The 19,215-nt window shown below is 41.7% G+C and overlaps 2 protein-coding genes across 5 annotated transcripts in view; one reads left to right on the top strand and one right to left on the bottom strand.

The window, feature by feature from the left end:
• Positions 1-13,319, bottom strand: part of nrg2b (neuregulin 2b) — a 112,524-nt gene extending 99,205 nt beyond the window's left edge. For 2 of the 4 annotated variants that reach the window (XM_036126995.1, XM_036126998.1), the window contains exon 1: positions 11,613-13,319. In XM_036126995.1, the coding sequence (XP_035982888.1) occupies positions 11,613-12,024 (412 nt within the window). In that variant the 5' untranslated portion in view covers positions 12,025-13,319. The remainder of the gene's footprint in view (positions 1-11,612) is intronic. The other 2 variants (XM_036126997.1, XM_036126999.1) reach the window with 1 other exon arrangement.
• A 5,512-nt stretch (positions 13,320-18,831) lies between these two features.
• On the top strand, positions 18,832-19,210 carry purab (purine-rich element binding protein Ab; the record flags this gene model as incomplete). The annotated part of the gene is made up of 1 exon (XM_036127704.1): positions 18,832-19,210. A coding segment is annotated over exon 1 (288 nt), but the record flags the coding sequence as incomplete, so codon positions are not given.
• Positions 19,211-19,215: the final 5 nt, after the last annotated feature.

Genomic DNA, 19,215 nt, shown 5'->3' with positions numbered 1-19,215 from the left:
TTGCCGACGAGGCTCGCTCAGGATCCCTCGCCAGTTACATCAGCCGTCCTCAGCCACTAGCCGCCTATCTCCAGCTGAGTAGAATCATAGAGTACTCCCGACGCTACTTCTTCCCGGTTAGGTCCGCCCAGCCCAATGGTAAGCAGCGCAACTTCTAGCAATTCTCCTGGTTCTACTTTCAGAGTTACTGACTCCCTCTCTCTTACAGACTCTCCAGCCGTGACGTTCTGACCCAGCCGACTCGCCCGTAGTTCCGTCCGTAGATCTGCCTGTTTCCAAAATAAACATCTTAAAACTGTGCATTGCCTCCCGATCGTATCTGCATGTGGGCTCGTCATCTGAAAACCATGACAGTCACTATATTACACAGTTTATCAAAGCAACATAAAAAGACTTGTGATTTGTACAGTTTTGTAGAATATTCTGAGTCTTTAAGACAATATCAGGTAAATCATGTGATTCTTAATACTAGTGTATTAACGACATTAGCCTGTATGAGACTCTCATTTTTACTTTATCTCAATCTCAAGAATTCAAATCCAAATGTATGATATTATCTGATTCAATGTGTTTAAAACTGAAACAGAAAAATAAATTACTGATAAAATAATGATACTGATTATTACAAGTATAGAAATGTTACAGTATATCTCAAAAGGGAGTACACTCCTCATAGTTTTGTAAATATCTTATATCTTTTCAAGGAACAAGTCTGAAGATTTGACAGCTTGACACAATGTAAAGTAGTCGGTTTACAGCTTATGTAACAGGGTACATTTGCTGTCCCGACAAAATAACTCAGGAATCACGGGCTATGATGTCTAAACCACTGGCAACAAAAGTGAGTATGCCTCTAAGAAGAAATGTCCAAATTGTGCCCAATCAGCCATTTTTATTCCACAGTGTGATGTGACTCGTTGGTGTTACTATAGCTCAGGTGTGAATAGAGAACAGGTGTGTTAAATATGGCGGTATCGTTCTCAGGCCCTGTCCACACATAGACAAACACGTTACATTTTCATAAAAAGCTAAGAAACAATGTGCGTCCACACGAGAGGATGCAGCACTGCTGAAAACGCTGTAGTAGGTATGCCGGGCCCATTGGTGGCGCTGTGACACTGTGTGACACTGCCACACAGTGTTACAGCGCAAAAAACTCTGAGGATGTGCTGACACATGTGTTAATATGTGAAGTCAACACAGCACCATAGAGGGGGATCAGAAAAAAAACATTTCCACATATTCAACGTATTCATTATGTGGGTTGGCAGGGGACACGCTATGAACCGGCTACTTAGGAAGGAAGAGTCCTAGGACGCTACTAACAGCCATAAGAAAAGCAATATTTGCCTTAGTGTGAACACAACACCAAACGGCACCATGTCTGCTGTTATTGGTGAGACTGAAGCACAGAGAGAGGCGAAGCTATGATGTCATCTTTTAAAAAAAAACAAGGCTCAAGTGTACAGATGGAAACACAAAAGCAGCATTTGGAAGTTTTTCCAGTCAGGGCCACAGTTTCAAAAATTATGATTTATGGTCTCCAAAAAAAAGAGAAAAAAAAAGAAGGATACAAGAGGACACAAAGCCGACACAACAAAATATTTTTGTGGACGCACCTACTCCCGTATCCGTGTGGACAGGACCTCACACTCTTATCATAAAGGTCACTGGAAGTTTCAAGGCTCTAGCAAAATTGGCACCACCCCCCAAAACTGAGTTCCAGCATGCGGCCAAGACCATTCTGCGGTTTACAGGACAGGTCACATTTTGGTCGACCAAATAAATGAGGTGGGGGGTTACCCGCCTCTCACCCGATGTCCACTGAAGATGGCCATCAGCCTTCCTGAGTCCCTGCACATAGCTGTGGGTATGGACAATGGATGGATGTCCTGTGGTCTGATAAGGCAACTTTATTTAGTTTAGATGGTGTCAACCTCATGTGGTGGCATCCAGGTGAGGAGTACAGATGTTAAGGATGTCTGCCTAGATTCAAGCATGGTGGGAGTGTCATGGTTTGGGGCTGCATTAATGCCAGTTTGTACTGTGACATTACTTTAGCAGAGCATGAGCCCCTCCCTTCAGAAAACGGACAACAGGGCAGGTGTCCAACATGATTACAACCCCACACACACCTATTAGACAACCACTGCCTTGCTAAGGAGACTGAGGGTAAAACAGCATTACCTGATTTGTACTGATGATCCACTCTTAATTTGCTCCTCGTAATTCTCTGTTTTTGTTTTTTTCACTGGGAAGATCTCCAAACAGCCACATTTGTCTGTTCTTGCATGTGAAGGAAAAGTGTGACAGCCTTCTATCAGCCAATGGGCAAGAAGTGTAGCGCAACATGTGGGTAAGAAGTGGCTCTGAGTAACTATGCTCCACTCAGTACTTTCTCCGGCTCCTCATTAAAAGGACTTTTAAGTACATGAATAGTAATACACAAACATTTTTAAAGCCCTTTTGTAGCAAATAGTTTAAAGTCTTGGTATAAGTTTGTTTTAAGAAAGAGAGGTGCACTAGTGATAGGCAGGGATTTTAATCATTTACATGGAGCTAAAATGTTTTTCTAGATAATATTAGGAACCTGTGACCTACCACAGTGGACGTCACAAGGTGCTACATCTACAAGAAGCTGAGCTGCTGCATAGAGTACTTGCTGAAAAGTTGAACATGTTATACATTTAAACCTTTGGAAGTGGTCTAAATGAACAAAGCTATTACAAATGGTCAAATAGTATGGGATGAATTACACACTACTAAAACACTGCTGATCTAGAAAAATTGTAGAAAAACCTTAAGATTTTCCATGTTACTATCATTTTAGATTTTCATCATGTTTCAGTTTTTCTCATGGGAACATGCAACACACATGAAGAATAAGCCCTAGATTAAGGTTAAAAAATAAAATCTCCAATTTTATTATACCACGTCCAATTAATCGATTTTCCTTCCTTTTTGTTTTACAAAAAGATATTAAAGAAAATATTTCTATAACTTGCTTTAATGTCAATCATTTTGTCTGGGAGTTGACCTGAATTCAAAGTGCAGCTAAACACAAGCTGTGAAACAGGCTTGTGAAACAAGATGGCGGCCCTGCCGTTGTAAATAATGAAAATATAACTAAACGTTTGCTGCTGGTGGTTTAACACAATAAGCTGAGAACAGGCTTCACTTCACTTGTGTAACTTCAAACTAACTTTAAAAACTTAATTAATTAATGTGCTTCATATGATGGTAAAAAAAAGTTAGCTCTTTACAGTATTTTAACAACATATTTTCCTAAACATATATCGAACATGTTTAGGAAATATGAACATGTTTAGGAAATATGAACATGTTTAGAAAATAACATTACATGTTATTTTCTTTATGGAAGCCTAATGAGTGCATTGGCAAAATAAAATCCAGACGTTCCAAAAATCAAATAAAAAAATTGTATATTCGAATTAATCGATTGAATCGATGTATCACCCGCCCGTAACCTGGATTAACTCTGGGTGTTTTCAAACTGCTTTTGCAACAAGTAAAACCCGATGGTTGTAATTTTAATAGCCTACATATGCAGGGACAATGAAAACAGACTAAAACATGAACACATACTACATTTAATTTCGAGAGAGAGAAAACTGGGAGCTGGTAATCGCACACTTCACACCCGAACTAAGAGCATTCTGGTTACAAGTCAGAAAACTAACGGGATTTGCTAATTGCTGTGGTGCCAACTAAGAATTCAAGTTGAATATTTATTTTTCTACATTTTATGCTTTCAAGCACTAAAATAACATGTTTGCAAATAAATATTGAACCGTGTGTTCAGCTGGCTTAATGAAAAGGTAGATCTATTAAATTATTGGTTTATGCTGCAACTTTCCTTCTTTATTGATTTTAATGAACATTTCTGTTGGATTTCTATCTGTGAACTGAGAAAACCTGACTTCTGGACACAAACAGATGTCATGGATATAAACCTATAATACAAAATAGAAAAAGCATCATACTTGCATGTAATTGCAGGAACTACAGAGCAATTTCCGTGTTTCTCCTAGACCTCTTTATACAATGACTTATTCAGTTCTTAATAAACTATTTGTACTTTACAAAAGGATTGTAGATGGGGTTTTTTTTTTCAATAACACGCCGACAGACGATGTCAGTAAAGCAAACTCAGAGTTCATTGCTTTATAAAAGGTTGCTTTCAGGATCTAATAAATTGCCAGCCAACACGTTTGCAGTTCGTTTCCAGTGGTTCTGAGCCGGGCACACAGATCTGTTTGTGATTTTTAAGTCTGCACCACTAAAACCTGTCAGGGTGATTAGATAAATGACAGCGCTTGTTGCCATTAAACAGGGACAAATGTGTGTATGCCTAATTCATCAAGGCCTTACAAAGGGAGATTTGCACCTTAAAAACAAGCTGCCAAATAGAAAATCTCCTGGCTGATGCATTTAAATGAGGCAAGATGCATGTATTTAGAGTAGAATCTAAAGTACCTAAAAAATGGCTATCCAAATCTGAAAATATTCAACTACTTCCACAAAAAATGTGGACATTTTGATGCAGGATATTCTTCTGATGCGTGAGGAAAGATCAAAGCAGATGTGGCTTTACAAAAAGAAGGCAGAAATGTCTAAATAGACACAACTCATTGTTTCTTCCAATGATGTGTGCCTGATATGTTGCAAATTATTGATTCAGTCTAGAGATAAATTGCCAAAGCAGCATATAAAATCCTGTAGTTCCAGTTTATTGATGATGTCTGGATACTTTTCTGGGCAGCACATCTTGCACATGCTCCACTGAGTAGCAAAATATTCAGCATGGTTTTCATCATTACTCATGGTAGCTGAAGTATGACAAGATAATGATATCATGCAATAAATGATGTTTTTCTTAAATCTATGTTCTTGAATATACTCAAGTACAGTTGAAACCAGATAGATACACTGTTTAAGGAGACACATATTCACACTTTATAACATTATTGGTGAGTTAGGATTACTGATGTGTTTTTTTTATGTTTGCGTAATGGCAGAATAATTAGATGTTTTTATGAGCTTTTCATTGTTTTATGTCAAACTTAGATGTTCCAATACATGATCGTATTACTTGGTAGACTCCTTTTAAACTGTTTTGACTTCATCATAACTTCATGATCAAATGTTTTAGGTATACTTCCACAAGCTTCTCATAATAATTGGAAGGAATTTTTATCAAGTTCTCTTACAGATCTATTAAACCAACATCAGGGCTTTGTGATGACCACTTCAAAACATTGACTTTGTTGTCCATTTGTAACAAGTTTGGTTATGTAATGGAGCTTAGGCGGAAATTCAGACTGAAGAAACTCTATTGCCTACCTCCATCCAATCAGAGACTCATCCGTCTAAAATATATTGTAGCAATAAAATTCTTCTAAATATCTTTTCTATCCGTGTGAGTTTTTCAGATTGAAATTCAGATAACTCTGTTTGGAAGTCCCATTGGTGCCCAAGCTTAAACATCATGGCTGATGTCTTGAGATGTTGAATCAGTATTTCTACCTTATGTTCCTTGCTTGTAATGCCATCTACTTTCTGCATTGCACCAGTCCCTCCTGTAGCAAAACGCTCCATGATTGCTACCCAGCACGTCACAGTTAGGACGGTGTTATCACCCTTGCAAGTTTCACCTTTCTCCCTCAAAATGCAACAATGGTCACTTTGGCCAAACGCTTTTTGCATGTCTGCAGAAATGAAGGTTTTTGTCCCTGAGAGCATTTTCGAACTTTTTGCGCTGCTTTTGGAGTAATGGCTTCTTCCCCTCTGAGTGACCTTTTAGCACATGTTGGTACGGGACTTGTTTCACTGTGCTTAATGCCAGCCTGTTACCAGCTTCAGCCAGTGTCTTGGTCACCGTGTCTCCATCCTGAACAGGATTGACTGAACGTTCCCAGTTAGTGCATAATTGTTTGGACTGATGAACGTGGCATCCAGAAACAACACCTAAGGATAGACCAGACTTGTGTAGATCCACGCTCCTCCTCCTGATATTGTGGCTGATTAATTTTCTAGTTTTCATGATGTCACAGAAAACACATCCACGGGTATGTCTCCATTTAATTCAAAGGCTTACAAAGCCACGACTTTTTCATTTGGACTTTTCCAAATTCTATAAACACATAGTAAACATCTGACTTTGAATAAATAAATAAATAAATAAGAGTTGTTTTTTAAAGCATCTCTTATTATTTGGACATCCGTGAATATGGCTGACTCTGCTCCAAACTGACCTAAAACAGGAAAAGTTTGGTCCAATTCAATGTTAGACACTGATAAATAAGTTATTTGCCTTTTCATACAGTGTATATAAATCTCTGGTTTGAACTGTATATCACAACTAATTACAACACATGTTTGTATAGATTACAAGTAATAGTAATAGTAGGGCTTCAGTGCCCTAAATGTATAGTTTATTTAAGTGTATAGTATTTTTGAAGACTTTATATTATGCCGTGTTTCCTGTGAATGTGGTTCTGATCCCAACAAGCTGCAGTTGCCCTTATGAAATATGTCAGATCACGAAACCCGATGACACCAAAAACAACTGTTGTTGAATAGTATGTATCAGACCCACCTAATCATATTTCCTTACACAAGACTAAAAGCAGGTTACAGATAATTACTTTAAATTATCTGTATACGTAGTACGGCAGGTCCGTGAAGGATAATTTATTCTATTATATGTAAAGGACGGCTACGAAATTACCAAACCTGCAAAAGTACAAGATGACGATGCTAAAACAACCAGCATACATATTTTTAGGCCCGCCTTTTAGGGAGATAACGTTGTTTTATAAACCGCTATCACAGTAAAACTGTACACATAGAAATGTGTTTACCACAACTGTTTCCAGCAATGACAAGAAGGCTGAATCTCTAAATCTACATAAAAATACATTTGCGCCTCTAACGTGACAAAAGTGCAGTTTTTCTCGCAGGAAACCGAAACACTAATCTGTGAGGAGGAGGAAATAATAAAAACATACATTTTATCTGGAGGCTCCTTTCCAGGATCGCCGAGAAAAAATTACTGAATTAAAAAAGTAACAACTAGTTCTGCAAGTAAAGTGAAAAGGATCAAACAAAAACTGAAAATAAATGGTTGGATTATAAATGACAGTCATAAATATTAAACTTGTTTAAAGATTACATGGTTTACAATATCTTTGACAAATAAATCCTTAAGAAAACCTCATCCCAGTGATGAAACATAGCGGCGGCAGCATCAAGCCTTGTGGATGCTTACATTGTGCATTTGTACTAAGGCCACTTTACTCTGATATCAATAAATGACAGTTTGTCACAATCCATGTGAGGGACACAGTAAACAGGTGAAATAAAGTGCTTTGGTCAGACGACATGGTAGTGGCAGCGTCATGCTGTGGGAGTGGTCTTCTTCAGCAGACACAACGATGCTAATCAGAGTTGATAGGAGGGTGAATGGAGCTACAAGGGAGTTCTGGTGAAAACAAAACTGTGAAAGGCTACAAAAGACGTGAGACTGAGGACAGACATCCATCTTCCAGCAGAGCCACATCTGCATAGGAATGGTTTTAGTCAAAACCTATTCACGTGTTTAAAAAGCAAAGTCCGTCTGCTGAAACCTGGAAACTGATGTTCAAAGACGCTTTCCAGCTAATTAGACTAGGTTGGCGTTATTTTGAGAAGGAGAATCTGTCAAGATTTCAATCTTTGAAAGTGCTAAGATTGTACAAACATAACCCAAAAAGACCTCCAGCTATAACTGACATGACATGTTGACTCAGGGAGGCTGAGTACAAATGCATCTTTTACTTTTCAAGTTGGTATTTGTAAAAAGGTAAAACACAGAAAATCTATCAATCCTGCAAATCCGAGTTGTGTTGGTATATTGTGAAACATGAAGCGAACACCTTGCACTGCAAGCATGGATCACGATGCGTTTCTATCTCACCAATGTGTGCTGTGCGCATGTTGAGACGGACCCACGAGACGCACGCACAGTAATATTATCCCTGACCTCGGTCCCTTCAGCTCTGACGGGGCACAAAAGGCCTCGCTACGGGTGAAAGTTATTTGCCACATCCCTTTTGTAGTTTTAAAGCTACAGACCCCTCCTGCCAACCCCCTCTCCTCCCTCTGTTCCACGCTTTGAATGACTGACAGAAGGGCAGACATAAGCTGAACCACACACTCCAGCTACAGTCAGCTACAGCAGGAGGAGAGAGAGGGAAGCAGGGCAGAGAGAGAGCGAGAGAGAGAGAGAGAGGTACGCAGCGTTAGATCCAGCATCAGTGACAGGAGCATGTTTGGGCATCAGATAAAGCTATTTTAGGAACAAACTGTCAATGCATCTAGAAAGACTTGCCAGCAGCGCTGATCAGAGAAGACCTACATTATGCTGCAGGAGTGCTCAGGATGTCAGGAATTGTTTTGTGCTTTGAGCGGTGAGCAAGAGCCTGTTTTAGTTGAGCATTTGCGAGATTAGAGAGAAAGAAGTGAAATGCAGCAGAGCTCAGCGATGATACGCTGCATACGTCCGTACTGTACGCTTTCTACTGTTAGGGCAGTTAAAATGCGTCTCACGATCATTTAAAGCCTCGTGAACGTTTCCCCTGCACTGTCAGGAATAGACCGAACACAGCGATCTGTAAATCACCGACACCCACGGCTGATTTTCTTCCACACATGCGCCTCCCTCCGAGTTCTGTAGAGGTTTGAAACCGGGCTCAACTGCTTGCTACTGTTTTAAAAGGGAAATAATTGCTCAGTCCAGCCTAATGTAGACGAGCAGATTCTCAACAGTGCCAATGTGAACTGCAGGGGCGTTCTGCTGAAAGGTCCGGACCACTCGGTGTAGTTTTTCAGCTTACTATTGACATGTGGAGTTTACTGTGGATGCACCAAAGCTTTTATTGGCAGAGTGTAATCCAGATGCCGAAATGCTTGAATTGTTTTACAGTAACGTTGTACACTGTGTCCGAAATTAACTTCATGATTCACTGGCCAAGTTGGCCGGTAGATGTAAAAATCAACCGGCCAAAATCTCAATTCTGACGGACTCCTGCTAAATCTCTCCACATAATCCCGCTACGTAGTTAGCCTGAGCTAAATGCTAGTTGTTAGCAAACGGACACGACGTAGTTGCTGTCGTTCTCGTGTCACGTGCGAGTGTTTGTGTACGAGCTGACAACAGAGGAACATAAAGAAGCATCCACCCAAACGATGACTGAAAAACACACTTATCTGGTCCAAATGTTTACCCGCCATGCGGCAGCTAGTCCTCTGAAATTGACCTGCCAAACGGAAAATTTACTCGCATTTGGCATCTGGTGAGTGTTAATTTCGGACCCTGGTTGTACAGCGTTATCTCTTTGTAGTTGTAACGTCCCATAACGTTTCTGGGAACGTTATGGGACTAAAGTTTCAAGGAGCGCACACAGAGAAGACGACGCCATCTTCTGGCTCAAGGTGGTAATGTGGCTAAAAAGTAAAAAGATTAAAGAAAAACTCTTATTGATAAAAATCACGCCCGACTTTAAACATATCCGTTTATGTGAAACCTTCACAGGACCCGTCTGCAAACGAGTCCAATTATCAACACTCTTTTCTGGGCAACATTAGGACAAACACTGGCGGACCAAAAGTAGTGCTGAAAAGATGTCCGTAGGCGGCGTGTTTAGAGAGACGTAATCAAGCCGCTGAACGTCGTCTCATCAGGACGTCGTCCCGGTTAAAGCCCCAGCAGAACTTAGCAGACTCCATGTGTTTATGCTTGTGATAGTAGGCCAGACGAGGCTTTTCTGGTCTTTTCCCCAGCATCTAATGGTTGCTATGGAGACCAGAGATGCCAGTGCTCTAACAACAAGTTTTAGATATTTTTCCCTCCCTCACCAACCTGGTATTTGTGCCAGATAAAAACAGACCCTTTTCTAGCCTAGTGGCTACAAGAAAAGCACATCTGTGTCATGTCGTACCCCAGGTAAACAGAAAGTATTGGATTGGAAAGTGGAAGTTCAACAAAACTCTGATTAACTTTAAAAGTAAAGCAAAACTTGAGAGCTTTAATAGCATTTATTCAAAACTAAAACTTGTGTGGAGCTTTCCTAAACTGCACAGCCCTCCTGACGTCACTGCATCCATCCACTGAAAAGTGGCAGTGGAGTCAGAGAGTGTCTCAGGATCAGTCCACTGACGAAGAGAGCTACCTGTGGGGTAAATGAACAGGCGTTTTTGTTTATTGAGCGTACAGCCAGACAGAAACAGTGCCAATGCTGAAGAGGCTTTATTGTTTGTATCTTTGTGATTCAATTTAAAGTCTAGCACTTAAGGGGTCTTTAAAATGGAAGGTGATGTAACGATGCCACTTGTTGCCACCCTGGATCGCAGGGAAGTCACGGATCCTCCCTGCGCCCCGCACCCTCTGCAGCTCCTTCTTCCTGTGAGTGTGTGTATATTACTCCTGTTGTGAAAAACATGCATTATTCACAAAGCCAGGCTGCAGGGACTCTCTCACACGGGGCAAAAAGCAGAGCTGAGGCGAACATCTGCTGAGTAGCTCCGCTCCTGAACTTCTGCCTCCATTAGAAAATCTGTTTAGACTGATGACAACAGCACTGTCAGGAAGGATTAAAGGCTCGATAATTTTAGCAGCTCGCTGATGTAAAAATAGAACGTGAAACTGTCATTTCAAACACTAGAACCCTTTGTTTAGACATCTGAGTGAGCTTTTCAGAGGAATTACTGCCTCCAGACAGCAGCCGTGTTATTCTGGGGCTAAATATAGAAAATATAAAGCATTCCTTTTTTTAGTAATGTTGCACGGTGTCAACTGTTTTCATCCCTACTGTCAATTTCTTAAACACACCTTTTCCTTTGAGCTAATTAGATTAGCCTTATCGAAAAAGACATTTGGGGAGAATTGAGTGTATTCTCCCCAAATTTGGGTAGAAGGAAGGAAGGAAATTAGACAAACGCTGGATAAATTGTAAATATCAAGTCTTCTAATACAGGATGTTTTAGTCTAAACTCCTATGACGCCATTACATACAGAGTGTTCCTTGTAAATATTTGATTAAAAGAAGTTATGTACAGCTTCTGTAACTTAAAGAAAGAATAGTTTTTATACTGACACACAAAAGCCTCCAGTGACATGCACTGTCTCTAGACTCCATAGCGTGAAGGTTCTGCAGCATTTAAAAGAAACCAGCAGCACAGTGGAAGGCAGCCGGGCAAAGTTGTGAAATGGGGTGAAGGTGGCCGTCCCTGACTCTGTCACACTTGGCCTCGACACCCAGCAGATCCACGTGAAGGGAAGTTTGGGTCGACCCTGCACACACACAGAACCTCCTGGTATCTACAGTTGTTTCCTGCCTCCCTCCCAGCTCAATGTCCTCACTTCTCACTGCAATATGAACCAAAACTGGAGTTGGGCAAGGTCTGAACGCAGGGCTTCGTGCGTTCATGTGTCCACTGACATCCACGACGCGCCGTGTGTCTCCTTACATCACCACGGCACCTCCAGTGGCCCTTACAGTGCGCTGTGAGTGCATGGCAGGTATAAGGGGGGGGAAAGGACTTAAACTTACCGCAGTCCTCGCACAGCACTCTCTCCACATCCTTCTTCAGTTCCGGCTCGCTGGCGTCCACGGGGGCGTAGGATGCCTTGAATACCAGGGGCTCGGCGGTCGGGTCCATGAAAAAGATGTACCTGTGGTCCTTCTCCACGGTGGTGCAGGGGGCTTCGGAGCCGAAGTCCCCGACGGTCACGAGCTGCTCCCTCTCGAGGCCGCCGCTGTTGACGGGCCACACATCCAGCACTCTGACATTCACGCTGTAGGGCTCGCTGGAGGAGACGTTCTCCGGGGAGGAGCGCACCTCGCCCTCGATGACCACGGCCGATCTGTACGCCTGGTCCTGGAGGGAGTTGAGACTCGGGGCGTAACAGGCGAAGGAGACCCCGATGACCAGCATGGAGAAATGCACTGGATCAAGCCTCATGCCGTCAGCCTGTGCTGTGCTGCAGTGCTGCTGGGCGGCGGAGCGAGCTGGAAGAGAGAGACGGCGGTGAACGGGCTCCGGCAGAGCAGGCAGGGCAGAGTGGCAGACGTCGTGGAAGTGTCCATGCCATCTGTGTCTGCCTCTGCTTTCCCCATACGGCTGCGGGCGTCGGATGGGGGGGATACGGCAGCCTAGGAACCGGAAACGGCTCGCTTCTGCATGCTTAAAAATGTGATTGCTGCATTCTCCTTCACCGACCAACCTCCCCTTCTTATCTCCCCCTTTTTCCCTGAAAGGCAAAACGAGACTCGTAAATTAGCCTCCTCTCAGATCCAGGACGGAAACATCTCTCTCTCTCTCTCTTTCTCTCTTTCTCTCTGCCTTTCTCTTCAGCTAATAGGCTAGCATCGCATGGGTGGGCGCATTGCCTCTCTTGCGCGTACAGGGGGAATCACAAGAAATGATGCGCACTCCACGCACACGCACCTAAAATCCCGTAGCCCGTCTTTTCGATTTGAAATAGTTCCGCTGGTCCGTGAGCGAGGAAAAAAAAAAAGCCACAAATAAAAAAAAAAAACCTCCGGAGAAAGAAAGGAGGAGATACAGACGGACAGGGCCAGATAGCAGCAGTTATCCGGTGAGGCGTTGCAACAGTAGCGCGAACCCTCCAGCCGCGTCCCCTGCGCTCCTCATCAAATGCGAGCGGCTGACGTGAGCAAACATCACCTGCCCGGTCACTGGCGTCGGCCCGCCACGTCCTGCGCAAACAGCCTGAACCACCGGGGCGAGCACCGGCCCTCCGCTACGGACGCCACCGGCGTGCGACCATGCCCGCGTTGTGGATCTCGGGTACAGGAGGCGCAGCAGAAGCGACCGCTACACACACTGCGGATGGCCGTAACGATGACTAACGCTGCGAAACTCTCTCAATGGGTCCCTCAGCATGGCGATGCGTGCAGAGGGGCTTCAAGACCTCATCTTGGCGTTCCCACAGCAGAGGCGCACAAACCCGCTCTCTCACCGCACGCTGCTACAGATGAGCACGCCCCGAAATACGCGAGTCACTGCAGTTCAGCTCCTTCAACAGGGCCGGATGGCAACAGCAACAGCTGACACTATCTGCGGGTGTGATGCCTTCTGCACCCCGGCTGCTGCCAGTAAAACCACTTTTATAATGGCTGCTCTGAATTCTTACTCTTTTTTTTTTTTTTAAGTTGACCCCAAGTAGGCCCTTTCCCCTACCAGTCATTGAAACGTGCATCACAATCAGAATATTAAAGTTCATAAATTTGTTTTATTAATTCAATTCAAAACGTGAACCCCCTTTTGTGGTCATTGGCTTGTATCTGTTAATTTCTCCGATTAAAGTTTAGGCTTGGTGAGAAACAATAACCGGGTTTCACAGAAATATTAATGTTACATAAGATGCTATGTTACCGGTGCCATTGACACAATCCTGGGGTAGACTGCCAACTTGTTCAGTCAGTCACCAAAGGTTGCTGTATCCGAAAATATTCATGGAAAGTTGAGTGGAGGAAAAAAAGTTTGGTTAAAAACGTGCATGCAGTGGAGATAACCACATCTCCTAACAACCTGTCAAACAACAGCATCACCATGGTGTGACTGTGCTCCACTGGTAGGCAAACTCTACAGACCAGAAGCCCAGATGGAGACCCCACTTTGGAGAGGAAGATACAGCAACAGGCACCAGACCTAAAACTGAAGATAAACTGTAGGTCGCCGTTAAAGCAGCCTGGGTTTTTTGAACCCCTCAGCGGTGCCACAGGTTGGTCACCCCAATGCTACACCACACCGATGTCAGAATTCATCCAAAGGAGCCCCAAACAGGATTACATATACTGTTCAATAATGTACATTATTCACCAACCAACAGAATTTCTGCCTTCATTTTTTAGGTTGGTTTCTTGTGTTATACACATTTTCTGAGAAATCGAATGGATTTTATGCTGGTGAACATTCTCAGTCATCCAGGTCATGGTCATTCTAAAAAAAGTTAAAAACAAAGCAACTGGACTTGTTTTCCGTAGTCGAAGACGTTTCGCTTCCTCTCCAGGAAGCTTCCTCAATTCAAAAAGTCTGGAGTAATGTGCAGTACCAAGCTTTATACTACTGCCTAACAAAGGCCTTGTAATGGCTTACAATGAATGGATTTTAATTAGCTGTAAGCTGCAGTCGTCCAAATCAAAATATGTACTATACCTTATCCACCGTGTGTATTCAGTCTATGAGTTTCACTTTTTCAAATGAATTACTGAAACAAATTTCAATGATATTCTATATTCTTGAAGCCCGTCTGCAGATTTTCTTCTCCTCCCATGTGCTGTGTTGCTTTTGAGATCAAGGGTTCTCACGTTCAAAGGTCCAAATTGGATTTCAAAAAGCCAATGTAACGTCCAACCATTCGATGTGAAATGTTCAACTTAATGTGATCTAATTAATAAGCTCCTTTCAGAGTCGTTCACCACAAAAAGGCATCTAATCAACAGTTTAGTAGGGGAATAATTCAATTCACTGGGATTCATTTAAGGTTTTTGTAATGCTTTTAAGATCAGCTGTTCTGTGCATGTCTGTAATAACAATAGGTTGCTCTTGTGGTCTTCATGAAAGTAAAGACAGAATAAAAACTTATTGCAAGATTCAGTCTCTTTGCTTAGAATTCACATCACATTTAATCAGTGTTTCACGGTTTCTAAATAATATTATAAGTCATTCACCACTGGAAACATTCAGCATGCTTCGTTTCTTTCTGACACCGAGGGACATTTTCTCACTCCAAAGCATAAACATGGCCAAATTTAATATTTATTTCTAAAGAACCGTCTAACTCAGCACTTGTTTCTACAACAATCTTCAGCAAACATGCGTGTCGTTATTTTGACCCTCCTTGGCACAGGAAGGCACCCAGTTCATGCTAGTTCTCTTTCTCTTTACTCATGTTTTGCTGTAAATCTCAGTATTAAGGTTACGCTGACAACTTGTCTGTTGAAAATCTCCAGAGTTGTTAATCAAACGCACAGATGATCAAATTCTATGGTATTATACATTTCATGCTGGATTTCTAATACAGCTATTTTTCTACTTTAACAGAAATCATGATTCCTTGATAACAAGGTAGTGGCCCATGGTCTGGATTGACTTTCTGTCCGGTCAGGATCTGGAAATGACTGAAAATGTATCCATTTTGAAAAGACAACAAAATAAAAAGGATCAAATATGGTGGATAAACAAGTTTCCAACAGAAGTCAGCCACACCTCAGCTCAAATAGACCAAGCTCAATATACTATTAATGCATTAGGGGTTCAGTGATAGTGTTCCTGTAAAAAACAAGCTCTTATCAAATGATTAGTTTGTTTGAAAAAGAAAAGAAAGCAGGGGTGGTGCTGTATACCATCAAATTTCTTTATTCAAAAAATATTTACATTCCTTTTTCCGATATTTTCACAATTTTCTGATATTTGACCTGTGAAACTTTGACCAGAGTTGTGAACGAACGATTAATAAAGGATGTTTAAAAGGAAGAAAATTTTCAAACGCTCAAATTACACAATTGAATCAATATTCAGCTTCATCATCTTTGTGCAAACACTGCTTTATTTGTTTATACTTTTCCACCTAAATGCAATATTTTTTTTTTTCCTATTTCACACACACACCTCGGAATAAGTGCAACCATGTCAAGTGTGGTTATGTGTGCCCAGAAACACAGAAACCATTCTTCATGAAAACACATTAAATGTGAGCACCCTGAGCAAAGAATGAGGGTGATAAGAATACCAACAAAATGCAGAGAAACATATCCAGTCCAGAAACAAATCAACAAAACACGTTTGTCTAGTCATCTCTCTGCTCAAACTTTATAGAAAAACATTTTCTACTATGAAAAACAAAGTTTCCAAGAAAGTCAAAAGCTGCAGTAGGAAAAACTGCCAATCAAATGTGCTTGATTCATTTAATATCAGCTAGTCTGATCAGCACCATTAAAACAGGGATTCATGCAGTTTGCTGCTTGAGCAGGCGACTGGGTTGAGTTTACAGACTTTCTGGTAACACAGTGGCAAGAAGGAAAGACAGAAGCCTTAAGTTTAGAGAAGCATCCGTTGCATCCCATCAATATCAGAAGGGCAGAGGTGGAAAGAGTACCAAAAATAATGTACTCAAGTAAAAGTACAGTTACTTTGATCACATTTTACTTAAATACAAGTAAAATCACCATTGTAAAATGCTACTCAAGTAAATGTAAAAAGTACCTAATTAAAAGTTTATTTTGAGTTACTTAGTTACTTTATTTTGAGCAGAAGAAGGAAACGTGGAGCTATGGGTCTCAAACCGTTTTCGATTAAAGGGGACATATACTTTTTAATATTTTCCGTTCCACATTTAAATCATTCAGTTGTGGTCTCTATAAAGTGGAGCTACAAAACTTTGGTCTGAATTCCTCATTATTGTTGCCCCACAGCGTCTTTTTACCCCTTTGCTGAGGTACATCTGAGAGCATCTCGTTTAGGGGCTGTCTCTTTAAATCTAAAGGAGGTACTTCACACACTGACCCCCTCCAGGTCCCAGGGCGTTCCACTTCACCCTGTTTGGCCATTTTTGTAGTACGCTGGGGAATGGTGTAATGAAGTCTGTGGGTTAATATACCCAACAACAAACATGTTCCCTTAACCACTTGTAGCTTTGGCATCCTTCAGCTTGGACTACAGAGTTGCAGCAAAGACATCAAAAAGTGAATAGAATGAAAATGGAGGACTCGCAAGATTGGTTATCTGGATGTCCATGGCCTTGTTTAGCAGGGTCACAGCAAATATTGTGAAGTAACTAAAAAAAAGATCACGGAGAAAACTGGACAGCTTCAAAATTATGACCTGAACACAAAATGATGTGATTACTGCAGAGACAAGATGTCTCTGCAGTAAAGCCTTTTTTGTGTTTAAACTTAACCTAATCTCTCAAATATGGCCATGGGTTTTCTTCTTGTTCTTGGTCATCAACTTCAGTTGTAGTTGATTGGTTTTTGCTAACGCCACAAACTTACAACTGATGTGCCGCTATCTTGGGATCTGATAACACTAACATGAAACCCAGCCAAAGGATCACTGCCGTAGCTTCCGGTGTTTTTTTTTTGTTTTTGTTTTTTTTAACTTAGTAAATGATGTTATTTCAAATTTCAAAAGTTCTGCTTATGTTAAACTACTTAAAAAAGTACAAAGAACACACAAATTGCACTTAATTACAGTAATGAGAATAAATACAACAAGTTACTTTCCACCCCTGCAGAAGGGTTGTAACATGATTTCTGAAAAAGTTTAAATCCTTTCAAATATCATTTACAAGTGAAAAAAAAATATTTTAAGTCAGAAAATAAAATATAAAAAAAAAGAGAGAGACTCATCTGAAAAGGTTTACAGAATAAAACCTCTTCTTCCTACAGGGAACATGACAGACCTAGATTTGCAAAGTTCCGTGCGAATAAATTACAAAACTTGTGGAACAATATAAGTTGGACAAATGAGATCAAATGAGTAATGTTTAGCCATAAGGCACGGTACCAGGTTTGATGAAAACCAAACACACGGGTACCGACTGTCAAACTTCTGATTTTGGCTGGGTTTGCATCCACAGGACCTGGCACCTTAAAATTATTATGCTTTCCATGAGCCGCTCTGTACACCAACAATATTTTTGGAGTTAAATGTGAAGAGCTAACAGGTGAAAGGTTTGACGGAAACCGGGTCAGTCACTGAGAAACATTTTAATATACTTGTAGTGGATTTCCAAGGATAGTTTGACAAATTGTCAACTTTTTCTGAGGGTTTTCTGAGGGGTTTCTGGAAAGAATGAGAAGGATCACATCAGTGAATGGGTGATTATAAGCAGGAAGAGAGTTCACCCTGTGTATCTGTTTTCTGTGCATGTTAAGATAGATAATGTATTCCTTTAAAACAACCAGACCACATCTGAGTACAAAAGGAATATCCAGTTAACTGAGAAATGTCAACAGACATAGCTACGCTTTGATTTTGCTAAGTAAAAAAAAAAAAATCGGATTTTAAAAGGGGGGCAAACTAATTTGTTTCATGTAAATTATCCTTAACCAAAAAAGAAAATTTGAACTACAACTGAGACTAAAAATGTGTTTGGTTTATTTAATCCTATACTATATCTATTTTCTAAACAAGATGGATTTACTGATGCCAGCTGCTACAGCACGGGTTAACTCCTTCAAATCTGTTCTCGCTAGCAAAGAATGACACAACTAGAAGAAAAACGAAAGAAGGAAAAAAAACCGCATTCAAATAATTCATGATGTTCTGCAGCTCATCAGGTTTTTTTTCCCGCAGACTCCCACACAGACTGCTCATTCACAAATTTCGTTTTCATCCCACTGTTCATCTGCTTCCACGTGGGCTGTGCGGGTTCACTGTCCGTGGTGCTGAACACCCAGAACAGCTGTCCGTGGTGCTGAAACACCCTCCCAATAACCAACAGGTAAGGCTTTGTCACTGTCTGCCTTTTATTGAGAAGATAAGAATGAGGACAAGGATGATTTGAGACACCAACAGATGAAGACAGGGCATTTAACGAACCTCCGTAATTATGTTATGGCGATGCTTTTATTGCGTGATTCCGGTCTGATTCTGACAAAAGCTAACTTCACTCTGCAGCATATTGCTTTATTGAAAGAGGAAATAAAACGTCTGCTAAGTGTTGCAAAAGCAGCGCTCGTCTCTTGAACGCAGCTCAGATTCCAGCTACTTTCATTTTTTTTCCTCCCCTTCTGTCGTCTCGCGATAGAGCAGCGGAGCGGTTTGACGGGCAGCCGAGGTTGCAGCAGGCAGAGGGAGACGGTGGAAGGTAACGCAGGGAGGCAGCATCATGGCGGACAGAGACAGTGGCAGTGACCACGGAGGGCCCATCGCAGGCCCCGGCTCGCTGCCCCCAGGCGCGATGGGCGCCATGTCCCGGCTGCAGCACGACACCGAGGAGCTCGCCTCCAAGCGTGTCGACATCCAGAACAAACGCTTCTACCTTGATGTGAAGCAGAATGTTAAAGGCCGCTTCTTAAAGATAGCCGAGGTCGGCGCTGGGGGAAACAAGAGCCGCCTGACGCTCTCCATGTCCGTGGCCGTGGAGTTCCGCGACTATCTCGGGGACTTTATCGAACATTA

The sequence above is a fragment of the Fundulus heteroclitus genome, chromosome 23 (assembly GCF_011125445.2).
Source record: "Fundulus heteroclitus isolate FHET01 chromosome 23, MU-UCD_Fhet_4.1, whole genome shotgun sequence".
Classification (NCBI taxonomy): domain Eukaryota; kingdom Metazoa; phylum Chordata; class Actinopteri; order Cyprinodontiformes; family Fundulidae; genus Fundulus; species Fundulus heteroclitus.
This window is presented reverse-complemented; position numbering and strand designations above follow the sequence as displayed.